General features: G+C 37.1%; 1 protein-coding gene across 1 annotated transcript in view; it reads left to right on the top strand.

Moving 5' to 3' along the window:
* Window positions 1-1,371: 1,371 nt before the first annotated feature.
* The window catches only part of sema3bl (sema domain, immunoglobulin domain (Ig), short basic domain, secreted, (semaphorin) 3bl), a 71,942-nt gene continuing 48,102 nt past the window's right edge, over window positions 1,372-25,211 (top strand). Inside the window, exons 1-2 of the mRNA XM_028014815.1 lie at window positions 1,372-1,697; window positions 21,787-21,947. Coding sequence (XP_027870616.1) covers window positions 1,592-1,697; window positions 21,787-21,947 — 267 coding nt within the window. The 5' untranslated portion in view covers window positions 1,372-1,591. The remainder of the gene's footprint in view (window positions 1,698-21,786; window positions 21,948-25,211) is intronic.

The raw sequence follows: 25,211 nt of genomic DNA, 5'->3' as shown, positions 1-25,211 counted from the left end.
ATGAGGGGGGGGGGGGGAGTGTTTAAAAGGTACGGCACAACTTAATTAAACCCCTGAGATAGTGACAATGGCTAGGATGGGGTTAAAGAAGGTCACTTTTGGAGGAGAGAGTAATGTCGAGATGGATGTCTTTTTGTCCTTTTTGTTCAAGAACAACTCATGAATTTATGGGAGTGTTATTAACTTAGCTAAGCTAGAAGGTGGGACTTCCCTCGTTCACATAATATGAGCCCTGTTTGCTTCACATCACTTTAGTTCACTTTATCTGGACCCTTCATGTCCCAGTTGAGCATAAGGCATCCATGTGAAAAGTTTATTTTCAACACTCAACACTGCCTGTGTTTGGTTCCTTGACCATCATGCAACACGCGACAAGTTGTGATTTTTTTTGCCATAAACTCAATGACATTTAATTTTGTCTCAACACTGAAAAGTAAAGTAAAAGTGTAGAAATTTTACATGAATATCCAACAACTGTAAATGTGTATTTCTATTTTATTCTATCATTGGCAACTCTAGTAAAGACTCTAGTAAAGAGTAAATAGCATCTCTTATTGCTATGCCATATCTCCAACTGGAACATGTAATAAAAATATCCAACCAATAATTTCAGTGCATTTCAGTAGTCTAGATTTTTATATAAAAGTGTAAAACAATTGGAAAAGAAATAAACAAGGCTGGATAATGACCAAAGGTTAAACGAATACCAGACATGGCAAGGTGATAGAAGGAAAATTAAACTAATATTATCTCTAAAGCTCTTTGTTAGGAAATGGCTGCAAATTTTCAAGGTAATTGGGGTTATGATGCTACAACGAAAGCTCTACATTCATTTATCAGATACCGATCAGACGGCTAATTAATTTGCTATGAACAGACAAATGTCTTCTTTGAAACCAATAAAAATGTCAAATTGAAACCAAAAGTTGCAGTCGGCATCAATGAGAAGGGAAACTATTAAAACAGTGAACTGTGGGGTGCTGTGGTGGTGGAGCGGTTACGCACAAACCACATATAGAGACTTTAGTCCTCGACGCCGTCGCAGGTTCGATTCCCGGCCTGGCGACCTTTGAAACATGTCTTCCCCTTCTCTCCCTACCCATTTCCCAGTCAATTCACTATCAAATAAAAAACAATAGAGCCAATATAACCTTTTAAAAAATCAGTGAAATGTGTTGTTTCAAATCATTTTAAACGTTTCAAAGTAAGTCACCTTTCGCCTATTTGATGTAACAATGAACTAATACCCCAGGGCAGAACTGCGCTCTGCGTAAAAGGATGAGCCAGAGTTCAACACACGCCCTCTCTCTCTCTCTCTCTCTCTTTTCCTCTCTCTCTCTCTCTCTGCTGTGGGAACTGAGCTGCGGAAGCATTCAGAGCGGAGTCGGTGAATCTGCTCGGCAGCTCTGGTGGGCGGCAGTCACTCCACACAGAGGACAGCGTGCGTCTTTAGTTTTGACGCTCCGGGAATTAACACACCCTCAAGATCAAACACCTTGATGAGAAGGGTCAAGCTAAAATTCCCTTCGGACTTTTGACGTTTAGTCTAAGAAAATCCCAGTGAGAAGGAGAGGTGCATCTGTTAGTAATTATGGGATTTACACCTTTCGTCTTCAACAAAGTTGTGGTTGCGCTGCTCGTCACCAGCATCTGCGCGACCAAAATAAACGTGCCGCGCCTGAGACTCTCCTATAAAGGTAAAGCTTTTTCATTACAGAGACGCTCTTTATCCTGGCTTGCTTGCGCGCTTTCCTGCAGGTGACACTAATTGGTAGAACTGTCCATCAGATAAGGAATATTTCTGGATTGTAGTTTTCTGTAAATGTCCTGCTCGTGTTTTCGTTTTTTTTTTTTTCTCCTCTCCTTGTGGTGGTTCAAGCTGGAAGCATTTAATCCGGGTCGCTCATTTGGCTACTGTTTCGGAGGTTTACGTGCTTTAGGAGGAGCACATGCTCTGCAGCGCAGTCAGAGGAGGCGCTTTTGGCGGAGCTTCACCTCTCTGCGGTGAGAGCCACCGGGGTGCGACCATCTTATTAAAAGAGTTTATTAGGAACGGCAACCGCGTCGGAATTCGGAAGCAAGTAACTTTACTGACATTTAAACTGCTTCAAGCACTGAGGGGAGAAGCACTGGCCGTAATGGTTATTGCGCACAGCTCATTCACGGACTAAACTGGCTGTTACAATTTTATGAATAAAACTGGTCTGGCTAGATTTTAGTCGGAATTTATGAGAAGACGATATGTTTGCCCAATAGGGAGTAAACACGCGCATAAATCTGTTGAAGGTGAAGCGATTTTAAAAGTCTACTTTATCACCTAAAGTATAAACTAAAAAGAAGATTTTTTTTAACAAGCTTAGAAATGTTGCTGAATGAGTAACTTTTTAAAATGCATTCTGACGAGGTGGTATAAATAATACCATATCAGGGACGTATTTAGGAGGATGGGGGCCTTTGGCTGCAGCCAGTTTTGGTGCCCTATCCATTTTCTTGTACACTTGCAGACTGCAATAAACTGATGACAAAAGATCAACCTCAAGGTTTTTATCTGTCAAACTAAACTTTGTTTGTATTCACTTTCCTTGAAACTTACCTATAAACAAATTATAATTTCTAGAAGCATATTTTTAGAATTTCCATTGACCATAATGTGGTGATTATAGTCACTTCAACAGTGCAAACATATACCGGGACAGGTGAAGCTTATGTTTAATGTCACCTGGCACGTCTGATGTTCTTGGGGATTAAAGTTGGGTCAGTGATGTCTTGAAATGCAGGCATATTGACCATATGGTACCAATATCTAGTGCTTATTGGTTATCTTTATAATAAGTAGACACATTTTAATACCTCAATACCTTTTTTGAAAGCCTATAAAATGCCATCTTGCTTTAATGCAGAAAATTGCTTAGTTACATGTCTTGACAGTTCTTAACTGTTTCTAGGCAGTTTCAAGTCATCGTTCGACCCATATAATATAAACCTTATACATAATGTCTTGGGTATAGATGCCTATGCAGTCTGTTTTTGGACAGTTTACATCGTTTCCTTCCCTCTAATCTGACACAGTTGTTGTCCATGAGTCATTCATAGATAATGAGCTGGTTTAAGAGTGCGTAAGTACTGTTGACTGTTGTTGCCAAGTCTGGCTCATTGTTTCATCCAGTTTCACCCGAAGCAGTTCTGCAATTATCATTGGCCCAAGATATCTCGCAGGATTTCCTCCTGTTCAATTTTCAGGAGAAAAGCCACCATCTGAGCTTATTGGTCTTCCCGCACTGCAAATAAACAGCTCAGTGGGTTGGCAAGGAATGAATAGAAGAATTAAGTGTAGGAAGGTAACTTAGATTTTTGTGAATAAAACAACAATTGCTCATTTAAAAGTTACAATAGTGTCTTGGTAAATCCTATCTCCTTCGGCCTTTGCAAAATCCTGGACTCAGTATTTGTTTACATTTATATCAGAGGAAATCTTTGATATGGAAATACAATTGAGTTTGAAAAAGTAAGTTGATATCCTCAAAGACTAACTTAGAGAATGGGTTAGTATGAGCTTTTGTTCAGGATTTTCTTGCCTTTGGTATTAAGTCTATCAGTGTATGTTTGTTATGGTTCATTCAACATGTTTGTAGTTGTTTTGTACATTTTCAATGTATTGAAGAACTGGTCTGAAGTTCTGTAGACTGAAGTTAAAAGATGTAACAGTGTAAAGTAAATCATTTTTAACACTGTATAATGCATAACTACACTAATAAGTCTTGACATTTTTACCTATTCAGATTGTAACAAACACTGCAAATAGATACCAATCATTTCTGTTTATGCAATTCATAAACATGACATTTTTATCACCAAATCAAAGTAATTTCCACTGCTTGGGCTTTCACTGCTGCTCGCTTGTTAAATCATCTAACCTCATCGCGCCTACTTTTTGTGGTGTGGTTACTGACTGGCGCCACCAGCTGTTTATCTTGGAGCACTTAACATCCAGCTTCCAGTGGTTACCCCACCTGGACGAGCTACGACTGACCATAGCTCAGACATATGAAAAATAGGGTTTTTTTGAAAAATTAAATGTGATTAATTTTAAAAAAAATTCCAACTAAAGGTTGCCTTCTCAGGACTGAAATATACACAACATTTTTATTAACAGAAGCTCTAGTGAGATTTTTTATCTTAAGCAACCAGGTCCAGTTAAGACACAATAAGTTCAAACCTCTGTGCCAGCACTTTGAGGCACTGCGTTCACAAACACAAATCCTCTTCACACTAAAATGGCTTTTTAATGAATTAAACGACTTCATATGTAATTTCTAACTTCCTTACATATGAAAGAGAACTCTCCACTTGTGCCCCTCGAGGAGTGTGGGAAGAGCTCTTGCATTGAAGATTCTCATTAGTGACCACACAGCTCTTTGCTTCCTGTCTCATTGACCTTTACTTTGACCTCTCAGTTTACCCTCCCATGCATTATTCCCCCTAGCGTTAGCTCTCTTCTTTTGTAGCCTTTATGCGTAAATCTCCTCCTATCTTCCAGTATTCCTCGTCTGTTTAATGAATGCCTTTTTCTTGTTTTCAAACCTTCATCATTTTGCATATGTTTGACTGTGTATTCAACTAGTTGCCTCGCTCTCAGTTTTAATTCTCAGAAACACTCGGGGTGTTTGCGCTGCCAGGAGGATGTGGAAGTAATTTAGTGGAAGGAAAAGGCATCATTATCTCATTTCAATCAATTAGTGGTTTGAGGTTGAACCAGGAAGACGAGTGTTTTTTCCACTTAGCCGTATGCGTGCATGTGCTTTGTGTCTCCTTTGTTGTGATTTACATTTTTGACACCTTCACTTTTAGTAAAGCTGGACTTTTCTGAAAAGAAAAAAAAGTTAGTTTGAAGGTCTGTTTACATAAAATTTTTTCTGTCATCCCATAAAGATGGTAAATATCTTTTAACTCAATTTAAAGCTGATTATGTACAATTTCAATATTAATTACATAGTTTTTATATGTCAAGCACCTAACCGGACCTCTCTATGCATTTCATGAGTTCATATTTGATTATCTCACTGTAATAATGCATCTTTCAGTTTCACTTTTTCTATCTTTTCCCTTTTTTGTTCATTCAAACAGTGTCTGTGTCTACTTTTTAGCTCACCCACGGTCTTAAACACACACATTCTGTCCAGTACAATATTCACTTTGTCTCACTGAAGGCGGGGGGACGCAGGGGGGCGTACTTGAAAACTCAAAGGCTCACATCAGTGTCCTGTTTTAATCCAACTGCGCTGGTTTTCAAAAGGAAGGGGTCTGTTTGTTTTTGCACCCTTTGAATTAATGAGTGTGCTTTCTCAGTTGGCCTTGCTCGAACGCCGTTACCGCTGGGCATGAGTTGTTCGGCAGCAGCGCTGGGAAAACCATCACCAGGAGTCAGACGGAGACCCCAGACCTGCTGGAATGCAGCTCTTGCCCTGTCATCTTTCAGCTCTTTTCTTTGTCCGTTCGCCATCCGTCTTCATCCATCTCTTTTACGCCGTGAATAATGTAACAGCTCATTCTCTGCAATCATTCATTGCAGTGTCTGTCTGTCTGCAATTCTCAAGTTCAGCTGACTTGTGCTTCCAAACCTTGTACTGTCTTAGACCTGATATGAAAGAATAAAAAAAAAAAAGAAGAAAAATGGTGAGAAAAAGCTGGGAGAGTCGACAGCCAAATCCAGGGGCCAACTGGCTTCGTTCAATCTTTTTCTTTTTTGATGTTTCAGCTGTAGGAAATTTTGTGAGGAAAGACTCTAGGTCCACTTGAACCTGGTTGCTTAAAATAAAACATCAAGTGCATAAAAACCTAAATTAGACAATATAATTACTAAAAATCTAAATACATAAAAAGAAAACAGAATCGTAAAGAAACCTGATGTGTGGTATAGTTTTATTCCTTGATTTAAAGCAAGGTGTCCTATTTTGAAAAATACGTTTATTGTTTTTTGAATTTTCAAATGAACTTATTGTTTGTAGAATATATTGTTTAATTCTAATTTTGATCCATTGTCTTTTCTTAACCTCTTTTTGGCATCATCCTACATGGAACTACACCAGTTTATGTTCTGCAGAAGCAGAACGAAAGAATTGCCAGGTCTGAATGTAATTTAGACAGTACAGAGGTTTGTCCTCACATCAAACTGTAATGATGATGCAATTCCTGCTTTTTACAGCAGGTGGCAGACCAAACATCAGGCCAGTATCAGGCAAACAGAAAGTTACCCCAATAAATAGTGATCAGGTTTATCATCAGAGCGATAGTAAAGGCAAAATGAGAGCTTGTTTAAAGGTTGGCTTGATATATTTGGCAAAGCATTTTCTTGAATGTACAAATGCAGAAACTTTGACATTTAGTGGCAGGCATTGAAAATATGCACAGTAAAATACGTACAGTTATATGTATTTGCATTGCCTCCTGTTAAAAATTTACATAAACCCCACTATAGTGAAGAAAAAAATCCAATGTTAAGAATTAATTATGCTTCACAAAATCCCTAGCGCTGCAGATATTCACACCCCAAAGATTTGTATCAAACTAAATGAAACTAGAAACATTATACTGTACACTAACTTTAATTTTAGAGTAATGCTACAACGGGTCTGTTGTGAAAAACTTCTCAAAATCAGAAAGGCAAGAAAACATGCCTTGAAAGTAAAAGAAATCTGTGTTGATTTTCATACCTCAGGAAACTGACAGACTAGGACATACCTACAACTTTGAATTAAGTTTATTTTACACATCTTTCCCAGACTTTCTGTATTTTCTTGTGCAAATGAGCCCAAATTGCTCATCTGGTGTTGCAAACACACACTGATATTTAACATGATACATCACAACAAACTCACTGTTTGACTGAACAGATTCACAGGGTTTTCCTAGAAGATACAAAATATATGCTCATTTTTGTAAGTTACACTGAAGTAAGACTGATTTATATACTTGGAAAATACATGTGACTCATGATACCTGCGCTAAATTAAAAGACGGTGCATAGATGAGACATAGCTGAGCTCAAAGCGCTCAAGTTATTAGTGCTGGCCATTTATTTAAAAGCTGTAAACACACCATTGTTATTAGTTTCCTATTACAGAACCATGCAGGTTTCATGAGACGTCTCACTCATCTGGTCTGTGGATCTGCTGGTGACAGTAATATGCAATATGTACCTGTTGGTGTGGTGAGATGAGATAATTTGTGTGGTGAAGAAAAGAGTGTTAAAAGTATAGAGAAAGCAGAATATAACTTGTCAGGGAATTTAGGTTTGCTGGTTTACTGCTTCTGAATCAGCCAAGCTCTGGTTTGTGTGCTGCTGTTGCTGATGAGCCTCATTAATTGTGTTCCTGAGCCTTTTTATTTAAGACTTTGCAGACTGACATCTGTGTCTACTGAGCTGCTGAATGTGTTTGTTTAAAGTTTCCGTGACACTGTTGCAGTCACTCAGGGTTTACGCATCTGATGTAGACATCTGAGTGTCAGTTGTGTGGCGTGTCAGCAATATTTCTCCTGTTACGGCTCTCAGATGGCAGCCTGGCGACTGAAGACAACAACATCGACACCGAATGTGGGAGTGAGATGAGGACAAACATAGTCAGATCAGAGATGACAGATGGAAAGGGAGCTGGAGTGAAAACAGCTTAAGTATTGTATCTGAAGCTGAGAAGAAAAGGTGGGAGAACATAATAATAAATCACAAGGAGATCTGCATAAAAAGAACTACAGAATCCTCAGAAACAGATTATCTTTTCTTTTTCTGTATTATTTGGGGACTTAATTACAACGCTTACCAAAAATAAACATCACTGCTGGCAACTTCTTTTTGTTTATAAAGAAAATTAAATGAAGCCCATAACTTGGCAAAGAAAACCTTAACTCACCTTAAAATCCTGGTCAGTTGTTCCAAGTTATTTTTCTTCCATAACCAAAATGATTAATTTTAGATGGCATGTGTTGGTTTATTTCATGTTGGGAGAAATTTTCAGAAAATGAATCTTAAACAAACTTTATGTGAACACAGCAATGCCAAAACGCAGACAATGCAGCATTTATTTATTGCAGCACTTATAATGAACTATGACCATGAAACTTAATCGGCCTTGGATTTTAACAACCATTTAGACTGTGTAATTGTTTAATTTTCTAAATGCAGAGATGTACTGGTTGATTTCAGTTTGGCCGGTTTTGAATAACTTTCCTTGTGCATGTTGACCTTCTGAACTTCTAAAATCTCTGTCCTTAACTATGGAAAGTTTCTGCTCATCAAGTTCCAGGTATTTCATTATTCTCTGTTTTCATTCCTTAAAAACAAAACAAAACAAAGAAAAACTGACTGCTTTCTTGATGCTGGATACAGCATAAATACCTTCATTAAATGGTCTGAACTTATTTAGCGCTTTTCCAGTCAAATTTGACCACTCAAAGCGCTTTACACTAGAGTCACACTCACACACATACACTGATACGCAGATTGGTAGGCAATTTGGGGTTAAGTGCCTTGCCGAGAGGCACATCGACATGTGGTAGGAGGAAGCTGGAATCGAACCTACAACCTTCCAATTGCAAGACGACTACTCTACCATAGAGCCACAGTCGCCCATTAACTTCATTAACTTTGTCAGTTCATCAAAATGTTGCTGCGTTATGGTTTATTCTTATGCCCAGTGAGGAATAAAGGCAGATAAAAGCTGATATTAGTTTAGGCTATTTCTGAGTCTGGAAGAAAATCTTTTGTTTTACATTTCAAACAACACTGTATAACAACATCTAAAATAAATAGTTGAGAGAGGTGCAAAAATGAAGCAGTTTACACTATTGTGTGGATTTACGTCAGAACAAAGAAGACTGAATGAACAGCGAGCTGCAGATAAGGTTTTTAAAAAAGGAGGGGAAATGTAGGAGATTGAAAGAGCAGTGTAGGAATGACAGTAACAGAGGAAAGAAGAGCCAACCTGAATGCTGAGGAACACTGGTCCCTTTGACAGGCAAAGGTTGAGAGTTCATGTCCCAACAATGTGGCATTGACCATCTGTCATGCAGATTACTAAGGACCCCAAGTAAACGTAAAACACTATGTGAAACGTGCATGTGTGCGTGTGGATGTGTACATTCAGTCCCACTAGTCCTTCCATCTCTTTTCATTGGTAAATATGTATGGCTGTCCACTGTGATTCAGTTACTATTTAAAAAGAAAAAAGGGTGCGCATAGTTCAGCTGCACATGTAGCCAACAACAACCTAACTGTCCTCAACGTGGTGGTGAATTTAACACGAACCATACACATCACAGTAGTAGACCTTGAGCAAGGAGAGTTCAAAACTTAAAAAAAGTATTTATCTAATCTCCCTAAACTCTACCCCACCCTTAAAGTTAAAGAAACACACCAGCTTCACTCTCAGCTGCTCTCAAAAGCTCCCTGATAACTATCTGTCTTCAAATGTTGGAGGTTTTGAGTTGTTAGAAAGTTCTTCAGTTTCTGCACATGCTTGCCGGTGTAGTACATCATGCTGTTAAGACCCTCTTGTTGACTCTTACTGTGGATTTGTTTCAGATCAGTTTCAGAGCGTTGAAATACAGATATGAAATGTATATATAGCTGAAAAAATAACATAACATCACCATTTTGCTTTAATTTTTCATATTACCCAATCAACTATGTAGAATTTTTTTATGCTCTTTGAGTGGTTGAAGTGCTAGATAATTAGTGAGCTATTCATACAATAAGGGATTTCTTAAGTTTCACTTTAACAAGGCAGCGTGCTATGGTGGCGCAGGGGGTTAGCACGCCCCACGTTTGGAGGCCTTAGTCCTCGACGCGGATGTCGCGGGTTTGACTCCCGATCCCGACGACCTTTACCGCATGTCTTTCCTCACCCTCCTTCCTGTCTGCCTACTGTACAAAAAAAAAATATACGAGCCACTAGTGCCGCAAAAACTCTTCAGAGAAAAAAAAAAATGACAAAAAAAAACAAGGCAGCATGACCATATTGCTGTGCAACATTTGTGATATAGCATTGGTGCACATGTGCAGCAGCATGCCATATGAGAGCTGTGGTATCCATATGGACACATTTTCTATATTTCCAAAAGAATCTGTGGCATCTGGCATTCAAGATGATCAAGCTACTTTGATAAATGGGCATTTTGGGAGCATTACTTTGTCATTGCATCATGTCTTTAAGGCACTACAAAAGCAGATACTCTAGTGTTACAGTGTTAGTTATATTTTGTTGTGCAAAAATTAAAATCTCTTAAGCATTCAAAACAGGATAGGATAAGACATTTCTGATAATATAACTATTTGCAAAGCCAATGCTGATTTGCTTTACCAAATGTGTCTGCCGTCCTCAACAAAAGTGACATTAGCTGTTTAATTGGATTAATTCTTTTACTTTAAGTTTTTCAGTGTCTGTTTTCAAATATCTGTCAGAAAAGTCATTATATTATTTACTGTCATCATATTCTTGGAATATAATTAAGCGCCTTGAAGAACAATCCAAAATAATTGCCAGGAAAATTTGTGATGTCAAATGGGAAACAACTTTTCTTAGCCAAAGTTAAAAGAACACAACATAGTCCAGCCCATCTAGAACCTCCAGAACTTTTTCACTATTTTTCAATAATCACTGACATAACAAATCAGCCCACAGTTTAAGTAAAGACTTGTGTCAGACATAAAAGTCAAATCTCAGAATGGAGGAAAATTAGGCAATTTACCCAAATCAGTTTATAAAATAAAACGATGTTCTCTTTTGAATCTGACATGTCCATGTGCAAACGAGAAACCTGGAAGGCTTTCAAACCAAAGTGTAATTCTTTAGTGACTCACAGAGAGACCATATGGTCCCCAGATTGAAATAAATCTGTTGGCTGGATCATCCCTAGCTTCCCCACAAAATGTCAGTAAATTGACAGAAGCCATATCAAAGACTTGTGCCATTGGAGTGTAGAAATGTGAAATTACCCAAATTTGTGTTTTAATTTCAGGTTAAAATGTAATGGACAATAAAATATGACTATTACATTTAACGGCTACAATCTGAACACTCAATTTTTTTTAAAAGTGCAACAAGTGCACTCTGTTTCCAAACATAATTACGTTATGCAACTAGTTTAATATTGGTCAAAATAAGGGATTTTTTTGTTAACCATAATTGTAGCATTAATTTATCCATGACATACGTTAATGGTCAGACAGATAAACCAAAACAGAGTGGGACTTTCAGTCTCATGTCGTTTTATAGTCCTATGTAGCCATTTAGCATTTTGGCTCAGAGCCAGTGTGAAGTGATGAAAAACAGAATGATGATGGAGAAAGTTACAAACACGGAAACAAAAAACATTCTTTTATTTAGCAATCAATTGGTTCTGCAGAAGCATCTGAAAAGGGACTGTATTGTACCATGATTATCATGGTGTACTACTTTTTCAATTACATAAAGCACAAAGTGAGGAACTGAATCATTCATCAAAACTTTAATATTCTAGACGCTCCTTTCTGTTGAGGTTTTGAAGGATAGATGAATTTTTCTGATGTTTAATGTGAAAGAGCAAGTCAAACTAGTACATAGACATGTTCAATTAATATAATAAAACATTCATTATGTTAATTTATTTCAGTAAGTAAAACTCATGATATAGATTAATTACACAGACTGTTCCTTTTTCAAGCCTTTATTTGGTTCTCTAAAGAATCCATTTTGCCTTCTCTGCAACAATTGAACCACCGTCCCCTCTAAACAACAACAACAAAATCCTCTTCAGTGTCTTGAATAATGGCCAGAAATAAAACCACAGTCTAATGTTGCTTGGACAGGTTGCAAGACCTTCACAGAAAACACAGAGATACAAGTGAGCAAGCAAAATAGATGTCAATAATAGGGAATATGTTGCTGGCCAGGAAATTAAAAATGATTTATGATCATAATAAATTGAAATAAAAGCTAACACCAGATTTCAGATTTGGTTGCAATTAAAAGTGTGTTTCAACTTTTATAGTTAAGACTTAGCCAAACCTAAGAAGTGAGAAAGTGGAATATCACATGCATCTGCTTTGAGCTGTTTTGAGTTGGCGTGAGTGTGTGTGTGTGTGTGTGTGTGTGTGTGTGTGGGTGTGTGTGTGTGTGTGTGTGTGTGTGTATGAGGCCGGTGGTGATTTGGCTGAGCACATGAAAGCAGATTTCACTGACAGAATAAAGGCTTCAGATCAAGCGGCAGTGAAGGATGTGAGTAAAGTTGTTAATTAGAAGACTGAAGTCCAAGAAGAAAATTAGGAAACAATGGAGGATTGGTTGCTTTTAAGAGTGGATTATGAAGAGAGTGATGTAGAGGTTAGGAGGTATATTTCATAGGGAAATTGAGAGAAAGGACATGGGGGATAAAATGACTGGTGTTCAAAGACAGTGATAGAGTGGGGATGAGGTTATAATGACTGGAATTTAAATCATTTTGAAAGAGAGGTAGGAAAAGAGTGGTTGAATAAAGGCAGAGGCAGGAGATATAAAGAGCAGGAAAATGGATTAGATTGGGTTAAGGAGAGGGAAGGGTAGAACCAAATCCAGAGAGGAGAGAGAGAAAGGAAGATTGATTATGATGATGATGAAATCAGGGAAGAGAGAATGGTAAATCTGTGTGGGATGGTGGGGTTGACTCTATAGAGGAGGATGAGGCAACATCCTCCGCTGTGTGTCAATTCGCCTGAGAGAGAGAAGATCAAATAACAGCAAGCATCTTTAGAGGACAGAGGGATTCGTCAGCACTTCTTTTGTGTGTGAGAGAAGGGGAAAGAAATATAGGATTTCTGATAGAAAAATATAGAAAAAGATAGACGGAGGGAGTAATAAAAATAGCAGGCGATTACAACATTAAAAGTCAGAAAAGATAAGAACCTCAACTCTTCTTTTCATTTGTGGTTATGGTTGTTGTTGTTAAACGATCTCATGTGTCTGGTTAAGATGAATAATGACATGCGACATCTCCCGCAAGGAGCAGGAGCAACTTGGCATGGTATCTCCTAATTAAATCTGTCATCAGTTATATGTGCTGCTGTTTTCTTGCCAGTTCAATTCCCTGAAACCTTAATGACTAATTGTTTGCTGAAGTTTTACAGCTGTTTTTGCCAACTGCACAAGTCTTAACAATGACATCTGACATCATTTAAAAAAAAAAAAAAACTAAAGACAATGTACTTTAAGGAGTAAAATGTCAGAGTAAAATATGCTCATCACCATATTCACCATATTTTGCAATGTTAGCATTATTCTTAAACAGACGCACATACTGAATCGTCTATTGATTCAGCCTTCACTGAATCGATGCAGCAAAGACTTCCAAACAAACAAACAAGATAAAAATGTGGTTAAAAAGTTACAAATTTGCTCATATAAAAATGTGTATGAAAGATGGAGACGTAGGTTGAAATTTGATGTAATTGTTTATGCTAAATTTCGTCAGCAGTTGTAGACTTAACATCTATTTTAATGACTACTTTCTGGGTTGAATGAAGAACAAGACTAGCCGACCTTAAATGACCACATAAGCAGGCCCATTGACTTCTGTTGTTTGGAGGTTTGATTCTATATATTTGACAGCTGTCACAAGGCATGTTTTGGCTTTTGTGGGCTAAACAAAGAGAATGAGCTCTAGTTTTTAGTTTTTGCAAATAAAGTCTTCGAATCTCAAAATTGTGTACTGAAGAATCCGTTATCAGTGCAGAATGATCTAAGTCCATTGTTCTTCTGGTACTCATTGAATACAAAAGTATTTTCTCTGGAAACAACTGCAGCTCAAAAAGAATGTTTTATGTCTGAAGCTGTAATCTAATATAAAAAAAAAACTCTGTACTCTTTGATGCCACAGCCAGCTCAGACATTAACTTATATTTGAAACTTAAATATTTTTGATTATTTCAACATAACAATAATTCCAACATTAGTTCAGTAACATTTTCTATACCGTGGCTGACTGCACATTTTTACACCCTTCATCCCAATAAGCATGCCTCATACAAAATGGGGTGCAGCATAAGTGACCCGCACTTTATCAATGTGACGGGACCTTTTTTTTTTATGGAAAATGCTTAATTTTGTCTCATTTAGAGTTATATAGAAATTATTTTCAAGACAGACTAACCTTGTTGGTAACATGGCAAGAAAACAATGCAGGAGGAGCTTAATCAAGAAATATTTTTGTAGAATGCACTGCACATGTATATTTACGAACACTAGAACTAGCAAAAAAGTATTGCATGCTTTACTTTTTTCTTCTGCGAAACACACCTTAACATAATGCAAGCAGGGCAAGTATCGGATGGAAGGTAATACAAAACCTGGGAGAGAAGAATGAAAAGGAGTGGAAGGTTGTGCAGTGTTTTTAGTCCACACAGCAGATTCCAGAAATATTTGACACTCTGCAATAATATACAACCGAGATCTAATGATACCCTGGGAAGTCAGTCAGCAGTGTAATGAGTCTAATGAAACTTCGTGAGTGTGTTTGCATGTCAGAGCTCAAGACTATTAAACGTAGAGGAGTAATATTTAGAGAAACAGCCAATTTTGTCAGCTCTGATGTGGAAAGATGTGGCTGAACCAGGGACCTATTTATTCATGCGAGGCATGGGTCTGGCTTACATTTTGAAATGCAGGGGGTCTAATAGGCTTCAGATGTGTCCCCCTCTCTTTCTCTTTCTAAGCCAACGATAACACCGATAGCAATCACGCAGGTGTAGATATGCATGGGTGTAAACCTGTCTGAGGTTTAATACAGCTTACACTGTGCCTCTGAACAATTTGTACTTTGGAGATTTCAGCGCACGATTAAGAGTTTTGTGTTACCTTTTTGCTTTTAGAATAAGTAAGTATTTCTTAGACTGTTTTTTTTTTGGCATTACAGAATTTCCTCCTTGGACATTGAGACGTTTTTAAAGACAATTACTTTAATTGCGTTTAAATCAAATTAGACACAACCTATAAAATGGACTCATAAATACCTATCTGCTGTTTTTTTAGAATTCATTAAAGTGTCACAGCTTAAATAAATAGTTTTGGACCCGGGTGCAGGAACATGGAAAGATGCTGTATCTTCAATGGTACAAAAAAAAGAGAAAAAAAATAGGGAAATTCAAAAATAAGACAATAAAATCCAAAGTACACGCAGTATATACTGGAAGATGATATAAAATAAAATAAAGTGGATGACGCTGAACTGATTGGGAATGCAGAAGGTGAGGAAAACAAGGAGCTAGAGTCAATGTGGAGATTGAGAAATCTGGAGCCAAGTTTCCAAACTCAGAATAAATCACATAAGATCGAAACAAGAAGCTAAAACCCCAACATGACAAACAATGACACAAAGAATACAGTCATTTACCAGATGTCAGGGTAATGTTTGTAATAGTTTATTTATTGTCATAATAAAAAAGCTAATTCAAAAGCCAGGAATATTGTTTGATCGTTAACATTTTTAAATTTGTCATTCTGAAAATGATGCAGCTTTTCTGTATATGGGAAAGCTTTGGAAAACCTCTAAACATTTGAAGGGAAGACATTTAATCAGTTTCCAATATTACTAATATTAAATGCATTTCGTTGTCATCCAAAATATAGGAATCCAGGATACAAAACAACAAACTCTAGTGTCAGCAGAGATGCTAAGCGGCATGTTTTTGGACTGTCAAATTATTTATAACAGTGCTGGGACACCTACACAGAGAAAAATGATTATACAAACACAGGAAGGATGGAAAAAAAAATCAGCTGTGGCTAAGAGTTTCCAGAGAAAACATTTCCAACTCATTTTAAGGGAAAACTCAAATGTTTGCTGGTGTCATTTTCATCACAACTCATTTCTTCTAATCCTCATTCAGAAGTTTGATTACATTTCATTGTTCTTTGCGTAATGGTGAAATCATGTAAGCTCCCACATCAAAGAAAAACCGCAGACCGCAGAAGTGAATAAGACGTCCACATGTCCCTCCGCCAGTTCTGACAGGCATCTCACCAGGCCAGGCTGACTAAGCAGAACGCTGCATAAATTACTGCATAAACATCTCCGCAGATCTCACAACGGGGTGATGCAAAAGCTTAGGTTGGACACAGTGAAACCAGATGCTGCCTCGCCTGTCGCTTCGGTTTGGCACGTCTACTGTTTGTGGATGCAGGGTTGGCCCGCTGCCTGCGGGGAAACGATACACATTGAAGACAGATGTTTCACCTAGGATGCTGTCAGAACTTTGCAGCTATATATGGTCTATAGGCAAAAGATGGTTGAAGAAAAAAATGGCACAAAGGAGGAAAAGAGATCAGGTTGCAAAGGGCAGAAAGTTGGGACGACATCTAGACAGGCAGGAGAGATGAAACTACAGATATGGCATTTAAAGCAACTTCAAGAGACAAGAAATAACGAGAGGGAATTAAGGATGAATGTGAGCGTGATGGAGACGAGAAAAAGGGAATTGTTGAAGGAAGAGAGGCGCAGAAGAGAAGTCAGCAGGAGTTGAAATATGGCTTGTGAGATGTTAGACGATGGTGTGACTTCAGCAGGGAAGTGATGAACTGCTGGAGTGATAACAAGCCACAGATGAAAGCTGTTAACTCACCTTTTATCCTGTGTTACTGTCTGTGTGTAATGTACTTTTATGTGCTTACATTTTTTGCTTTGGTTAGAAAGAGACATGTATATATCAGTGATTTGTGAAATTTAGGGGTGGAGCCGGAGAGAAGGAGACTTTAAAGAGGATTTTGCTTATGCTTCCAAATGAGTTTAGGATAAATACAAATGCCGCAAAGATGAAAGTTACACATCATGAGTTTGGTTAGGGAGCCACTTAATGTCCTCTCCTATAAGGCATTCAAGAGGAGGTAACTGGATGTTTTAAGGAAGTTGTAAATAACATACTAACCAAATGTTTATACAAGTAGTGGGTTTGTGCAAACCACAAGTTTCTCTTTGCCTTAAGGTTTCCCTGTGCTAAAACTATCACCATATTGTGACAGTATAATATGATACAGATAATCTGTGAAAAGATCAATCTTCTCCTTCTCCTCCAAGTGGTACTATTGCTATCTGAAGAAATGCATCACTCCCGGTCAAAAACAACCAATCAGAGACAGGAGAAGGGACTTGGCGCTGTCAATCAACCTCATGAACGTGCTCCTAAATGTGGAAATTGCGGCGAGACACGTCACCATTACAGAAAAACTTTTCATCCGCCGTCATCGGTGGCAATGCTAACTAGCGTTAGCATTCATGACAGGCTCTGCCGAAAGGGAGAAGCTGTATCATAACAGAGAGAGAAGGCAGCAGGGAGGGAAGGAAGCAACTCACACAGGCACGACTGGCAGCACTAAGTGTTTCTAGTTAGCACTGGGAGCACTGGGAGAAGTAAGAGCAGCAAAACATGTGTCTCATACTTCTAGTATGACACACCTGCAGTGTCTCATACTACACTATATGTGTAGTATGAGACATTTTTGAGGGAAACGGTACCGGAAGTGGAGTCAACTCAGCAAGAACCTTGCCATCATGACAGTAACAGTAAAACAAACATGTTGAAGCTGTATTTTTTATTAATAAAAGTTACATACTGTAGCTTCAACCATCAATTGACGTTATCTGTGACAGTGTCATTTCTTTGTTTTCATATTTAAAGACCAAACAACCATCTAGGAATAAAAGTTAAATGCATTTTGATTGCTCCCAAGTGGTCAAATATTTGTGAGATGAGATAATAGGAAACTATGAAAATATGTGCAGTACATATGGCTTCTCAGGACATTAATCCTGCAGAAAATGCATGGCAGCCTGTTTTAGACTGAGCTCAAATTGCATATGCTATGGTGTCAGATGCATACGGAGGTGATTTTTGGAGTGTTTTTCACATAAGGCACCATATCCTCCTATGTCTCGGAAATACACAGCAGATACACAGTGGGATGAGGATATTAACATTCCATGGCTAATCTTCTGGATGTTTCATCAGCTGGAAAATGTGCAACAGTGTTTGTGTTTTTGGTGAAAAAAACTGTTTCTCACAATCTTCTGAAACATGCCACACATACCTGACAGTCTTTGTATTGTTTTGACTGACAACAACTGTATATCTGCAGGGCAGTGTTTACATAGAGACACAGCATTTAATTAAGCACTGAGGTAAATAGATGGATCGTCCAAAACATTTAGCAATGAAGCCTAATCTTCTATAAATCCAGTACATAAAGTGCTCACATGTATTTTTTTTTTATTTGCAGACAACATTCACAGTGTGTTACTTTAGGCAAAGTGTTACTGTTAAACAAAAATACTTCCTTTGAACATAGTTAAATCTAAAAGATATGCTACCAGCAGTTTATCTATATAGAAGTAATAAACCTGCCTGCTTAGCACATAAACGGTTTGCGGTTTTTCATATGTTTCTAAAATCTTCTGCATTAAGACTTGGGATTTTGCATTATGTCAGAATCTGGCATAAACATTTAAGATGACATGACAACGGACTGATGTGTAGCAATCCAAAACAACCACCAGAAAGATGGATGGAAAATGTTCAACGTTCTGAGGTAATCGCATGTCTTTTCCAAGAACAGAGGAAGGTTGTGGATCCAGATCATTAAAATGCCAACAGCAATACTGTCTTCAATCTTTAAAATACTGAACTCCACTCATGTGCCACATAACTTATGGTCCTTTATTTGAGGTCTCTCGTGTGTGATCACAAAGAAGAGATTCATAGACATCTAAGATGTTGAATCGGTCTTTAAAAGAACACTGAGGTTTTATTGATACTTGGGCATACCTAAAATTCGTACACGTCTGATATTGTGAAGGCATACGGTAATTTTTTCCTTCAGCACAATTACATTTTATATGAATTATAAAAATGTAAGCCCTAAAACTATATGTGAAATAAACTCAATGACTGATAAAAGGGCAGTGACAAATCATCAGAGGCAAAGTAAGGTCAATATTGCTTTCCTTTTCTGTCTTTCTGTATGATTCATGTTGTGACTTCCAATAAATCCTTTAGACAATTCTCTGTTTTCGGATTTCCTCTACGTCTTTATCTTTCTGCTCATTATTGTCTGACTTTCTGCTGCTCTCAAAAGCCACGTTATCATCCTGTTCTTCCCAATTTTCCTGTCCTTGTTCTAACTCGCTTTGTTCCTACTGTGAAAATCCCTGTTGCCTCCCTACTTCCTTTATCCTCATTATTATGTTGCCAGCAGCTACAAAGCCTTCCTCTCACTGCTGGCTAACGAGGGTGTTTTTGTAGAAATAATTATTATAATTTATGTCTTTGTAGGCGAAAAACAAGATATATATAACTGTGAAAAGAACATACACTCCACTTTATGCATATTAATAACGGCGGTCATAATTTAAACATAAAATAATAAAGATCTGTTGCTTCATCATACTTGATAAATACAGTATGGATGCAAATTACCAATGTAGCTTATACTTTTTTTTTCACAAGATAATAAATAAGTTAAATAGTCCATAGCAAGTTATGCACTGCTATGCAAATCACAAAAAATAGCTAAAACAATTTAGATATATATTTTATATATACAATAATTACATAATATATTATTATATTAATCTAATTATTAATAAATAAATAATTATTATAATGTATGTCTTTGTAATTGGTATCCAATTACATAGGATAGGACTTTTCTAGAGTTTTTGGTATGTGGATAGCAATTTTAATCGAGCTGCTTTGAACTATATATACAGTATACTGTATATATATATATATATATATATATATATATATATATATATATATATATTAGAAATGTGTGAAATGCCATTATCACAACATAATAGCAACCACTTCCTCATGTTTAATGAGGGAATTTTTGTATGCACTAGCTTTTCTGTTTTTCTTTTGTTTGTTTGTTCTTTTTGGCTGATTAGATTTATCACATCACACCCTAATATAAGTTTTAACCAAATGCTGAACGTTTACTTTTATCCACTTAAAACCTCAAGTTTTGCTTCTTTTTTTTTTTTTTTACACCAGAAGGTTAACGAGGTCTCTCTTTGCCAACAGTTGCAGTGTTTTGCTGAAATATTTATACATCTTTACTGTTTTCATGTCTTATCATGTCTTCATCCAAACCAATAAATAACACCTATCAAGTAAATTACAGAATAAGCTGTTTTGCAATGGTAAGCAGGATTTGGAATTTTTTTTTTAATGGGAGCAACTTGTGTAATCAACTCTTCCACGCGGCTTGCAGATATGCTTTCAGAGTGTTTCCCCATTTCAAGGGAAATTAAACAGTGGTAACAGATTTGTTGCTAAGAAGCAATATAACAAAGATAACATTGACCAAACAACTTTCTCTACTTTTTGTGCAATGTTTACTTTTACAAGTCTCTATACCTGCATTTACCTTGTGATAATTGGTGGTGGCTGGAGAGACTCTTCTAAATGAGCCGCTTGCACAGAGGTACAAGGCAGACTGCTAATGCACTAAATCAAGTGTTTTAAAACAAGCTAATTGATGGGAAATAAATAAATAAAATAATATGAGCCTACAGTAAAAGGTTTGATGTCTCTGGACCTTTGTGAGGCTGAGAAATGGAGATCTCTACTAAAAACAGATCCGCAGTGACGGACAAGGTGTGACGGGGTCTTTGAGCTTCTCTCTGTCAATATGCTTTGCTGAGTGCTGAGTGACTCGAGCCCCATTTTCACAATCCCTGTGTTTGCATGAGCATGTTTGCCTGGGTGTATTGGGTTGAGCGAGAGAGTGGTACAGATGAGTGATGAGAGATGGGCAGAAAGTCGATTCAGACCCGCATCTCCGTCAGCGGGGCTTTGACAGTCACTTGACATCTTCTCACGCGCAACTTTTTTCTCCTCATGTCTTCACCTTGACAAAAAGAGAAGGAGTCAAAATGTTAAGGAGAAGAGGCAAGCCGAAAAGATGAGATAGACACAGATGTGAAACACGTGTTAAAAAGTGTTTAAGGGCTTCACTGTATGGTTGATGCAATATGAAATGCTAGATTTTAAGTTATTATTTGTATTGTACATAAATGACAGATATTAACTTTAAAACAAAAAGGCTTGTGGATGAAATGAAGATGTTGTTTTACTGACACTACATGTTGGCATTGTATATGTCTACTCTCACACTCTGGAACATGACAACTGAAAATTAAGTTGCAGTACCCTGACTGAACTTGCATACTTGGGAAGAAAATGCAAACTCTGTACAGAAAGCTGGGATTTGGTTTGCAAAGCAACAGCACTTACATATTTAATGGAAACAGTCACCTGATAAGTATCTATTTTTATTCAATGCACACTTTTTGTCTTAGGATTTAAATTAGACTATTTTGATGGCTCTGAAAAAAAGAGCGTTTGATTGTGGTAGGACCAAGGGAAATATGTTACATTTGGTAGTTGAAGGATAAAGGTAGTATAATAATAAATGGGGAAATATGAAAAAAATAAGAGATGATATAAGAGGACCATCTGGAAATTGTTTCAGTGCTTGATACTTAACTTTTTAACCCCAAAACTAAGATGCATCATATGCTGAACTGTTAGATAATTGCATCCATGTTTCCTTGCAAAAGCTGAGAGCATGTTTGTGTTCCAAACACTGTGATGAGAGCAGGAACTGATGCTTGGGAAAACTCTTCATGTGATGAAATGTGTCCCTCTGTCCTTCAACAGGGACAACAAAGCAACAAACCGTGTCACTCCAGCTAACTTTTTTTCTTTCTCTGCTCTCTCTACAGACCTGCTGTCCACCAACAGGTCGTCCATCTTTAGCGGCCATGACGGCCAGCTCTCACTCAGCGCTGTCCTTCTTGATGAGTACCGTGATCGGCTCTTCCTGGGAGGTAAAGATGTCCTGTACTCTCTCATGCTGAGTCCCGTCAGCAGTGAATCCAAAGAGGTGAGGTTTCAGTATGCTTTAGACAGTTTGTGTTGAGGACATTTTTGTTCACATCAAGTTTTCTGTTGTAAAGATTGACATAGCATTGCATATTTAATACACATTGAGTCACTTATTTATAAGTTGCAGTCATTTTGCAACTGGTCTCACTCTGTAGAATGATGATATAAGGGTAATGAGACACTGTGGGTTTAGTATTTTTTTCCCCCCAGAACTGTTCTTCTATACAGAACATCTGTTTAAGTGAACTCTGCTATAAATCATGCACAAATAGGGAGTGGGGGGTCAACCCCGAGCAGACATATCATTTAATATTAGTGCAGTTGCATCATAGGTAAAATGTGGAAAATATTAAACATAATTCAACAAAAGATCACTTTACAGATAAACAGCAAAGGATGGCAGAATCCCAGATTCATGGTAAATTTATTGTTGTCCATCAATCCCTCCTTTGCTCTGTTTACCCTATAAACATTGTATATCTTAGCATTATGTTATTTTACTCTATGAATAGTTACCTTCTAGCCAATTCTATGTCAAATTTTATGTTTTCTCCTGATGCCTGAACACCTGTAAAGGGGAAGCTCCTCATAAATCATTTCAGTAGTTATTATTGTTATATACTAACAGCAAAGATACAAGGAAGGTTAAACTATGTAGCAGATCTCCTTCTAAAAAGAGTCTGGATGTTTAAATATTCATCATATATTACATAATCATGTATTCAAACTAACAAACTGTTGTCAAGCCAATCCTAAAGTCAAAGCCATACAGTAATGTAACATTTTTGCATGAATGTGAAAAGTTTTCCAACAAAAAGCTTTTGAAATGTTTTCAAATTCCTTGAACGTCAAGAAAAACTTGAATGTATTTTACTGAAATTGTATCTGATAGCTCAGTGCAAAGTATTGCATAATAGGAAGTGGAGAAGTAACATCAAGTTTAACCACACTTGACATTGGATAAAGAGTAAGCAGGGATAATGTTCTATGAATGCTCTTTTTACACCAAAACCAAAAAGACATGGCGCTGTAGTTGCAGGTGTAGGTGGATCTGAAGTGTTGACTCAGAGATCCCTAATACAAAATGCATGCAGCACTTTTCAAATTTTTGTTTTAACCTTTCTGAAATTATTGAACTCATGTATTCTTTTCTTTCAGCTTTATTCGTCTGTCACACAAAATCCCATAAAAATACCTTAAAACCTGTGGTTGTAACGTGACAAATTATGACAAATTTCATGTAGAAATTTTGTATGTATGCAAGAAAATTAAAATCAAGTAACAAGCCACAGATGTCCGACTTGTAAAAAGCCCTCAAGAGGTGAAGATTAGTGGATTAAACTTTGTCAGATCAGAGTTTAAGTTTTTCAAACTTTTTAAAATAATAAAACTTATGAAACATGTATATTATGACACATGTTATACAAATACTGCAGTAAGTGATTCAAATCCTATGTTAGATGGTGTTCTTTATCTAATATAATTTATTTCATGGATGAGTAAATAAAACTGTGCTGAGGTACTACTGGTGGAGTCCTGAAACTTGTACTGAATAGCATGCAAGTCTTTTTTATTTTTATTGGAAGACTAAGTCCTCAGGGAAATTGATGAATTCAGTGTAAAACAAGATTTAATTTCACCAGCATGTGCTTCCAGACTGGTTGAAGGGAAAATGTGCTGCATATGTTACATGTCTTCATACTGTACCTTACAATAGTGCAGCCTTTACATATGTTCCATAAATGGTTTGTGGTGAACAAAGGTAACTTTTTAAAACGGATATCCCCACTGCGCTCCTGAAAGCAGCAGAAACAACAGATGCATGAGCGTGAATGTTCACTTTTTGACAAGTAAAAAAACGTCTTGACTGACACAAACCGAATGTGTGAGTAGAGAAGTGAAATACACTGAAAAGTATATATCATGTACTTATGTCTGCCTCCCGATTTGTCTCTCAGTCCATAGTGAATTCACAAATATTAGAAAACACTCATGTTTTAAAAGTTATCAACATTACCTTCTAAAAAAAGAAATTTATAATCAGTTGGGGATCTGGCCTATAATCTACCACTTGTACTTTAAGTAATATCAAAGCATTACTACCAGTGAAACATTGTTTTTTCATAATCCAAGATGTTCAACAATGTTGCTAGGAGATATCAAATTTCCACTTGTTGCCACTTCTTGCCTGTTACAAGAAGTTAGAACCACAACTTAGTAACATTTTAAAACCACTGTATGTAACTGCTTCAAATGTTATTGTGTTGTTATCCATTTATTGACTTTTGTCATGTGGCTGTCATTTCAGGAGATAGTTAATGTTTGGTAGTTTCATTGTTATACATAAATATGTTGCTTTAACAATGGCAAAAATGTGGAAAAAGAAAATTATTCACTAATTCAAAGTCACCAAAAACACCCATTGAGTGACATATATTATGTCACTCAATGAAAATGTTTATTTGATATAATCCATTTCATCAGTGTTATAATGTACACAGTGGTATTTAATATAATACCTTTGGTTATTGCAGCATAAATAACATATTCAGTCTTTCTTTCCTGCATGGGCCTGGAATCGGGACTGGCTGTCACAGACGTTTTATATGTTTCTGCACGTTCAGACAACTCGTTTATTTTGCCCAGTGTTTGGTTACGTGTGCTGAATAGTGTGAACTGTGCTACCTTGGTGATTCTCGTGATGGCATCTGTTCTGGCTCACTTAGCGTTGCTCAACTCAACAGGAATCCTTTCGGTGTGAAAGCAATACAGAGCTGGAACTGGTGTGTTGATAAAAGCAGAGGGCGTGTTGAAAGTTAAAGTCTCTCCTTGGAGGACCGCATTTCTTATTTCTTGAGTGAGTTTTAATGGTCTTAGTCTTTCAGTCCAATATTTAAAACAAACAACATCGTACCACTGTTGGAACTTTGTTCATTACAGATTTGGGTTTGGTTTTAACGCATAAACTCAAAGGAAAAGGATATGCTCAGTTTGTGCAATTTGGTCCCAGCTTTTGACAAAACTTAATGTTAGCTTTCTTTTTCTTGGGATGAGATTTATGCCTACTTTGTTGTATCTTTTTGCAAATGGAGTTCATTAAAGCATTGCTGATTATCATGGCTCTAATCTTGGCTGAAAGTTAAAGTACTGTTTCTGGATCTACTGATCTTTGGGTAATTTATTTACAGCAGCAGATTAAAGTCAAAGGACCGCTTGTTTTCATGACTTGTTTGTGTCTCACCCTGGAAAGTTGCCAGTAGTT

Source organism: Xiphophorus couchianus, chromosome 1 (assembly GCF_001444195.1).
Source record: "Xiphophorus couchianus chromosome 1, X_couchianus-1.0, whole genome shotgun sequence".
Taxonomy (NCBI): Eukaryota; Metazoa; Chordata; class Actinopteri; order Cyprinodontiformes; family Poeciliidae; genus Xiphophorus; species Xiphophorus couchianus.
This window is presented reverse-complemented; position numbering and strand designations above follow the sequence as displayed.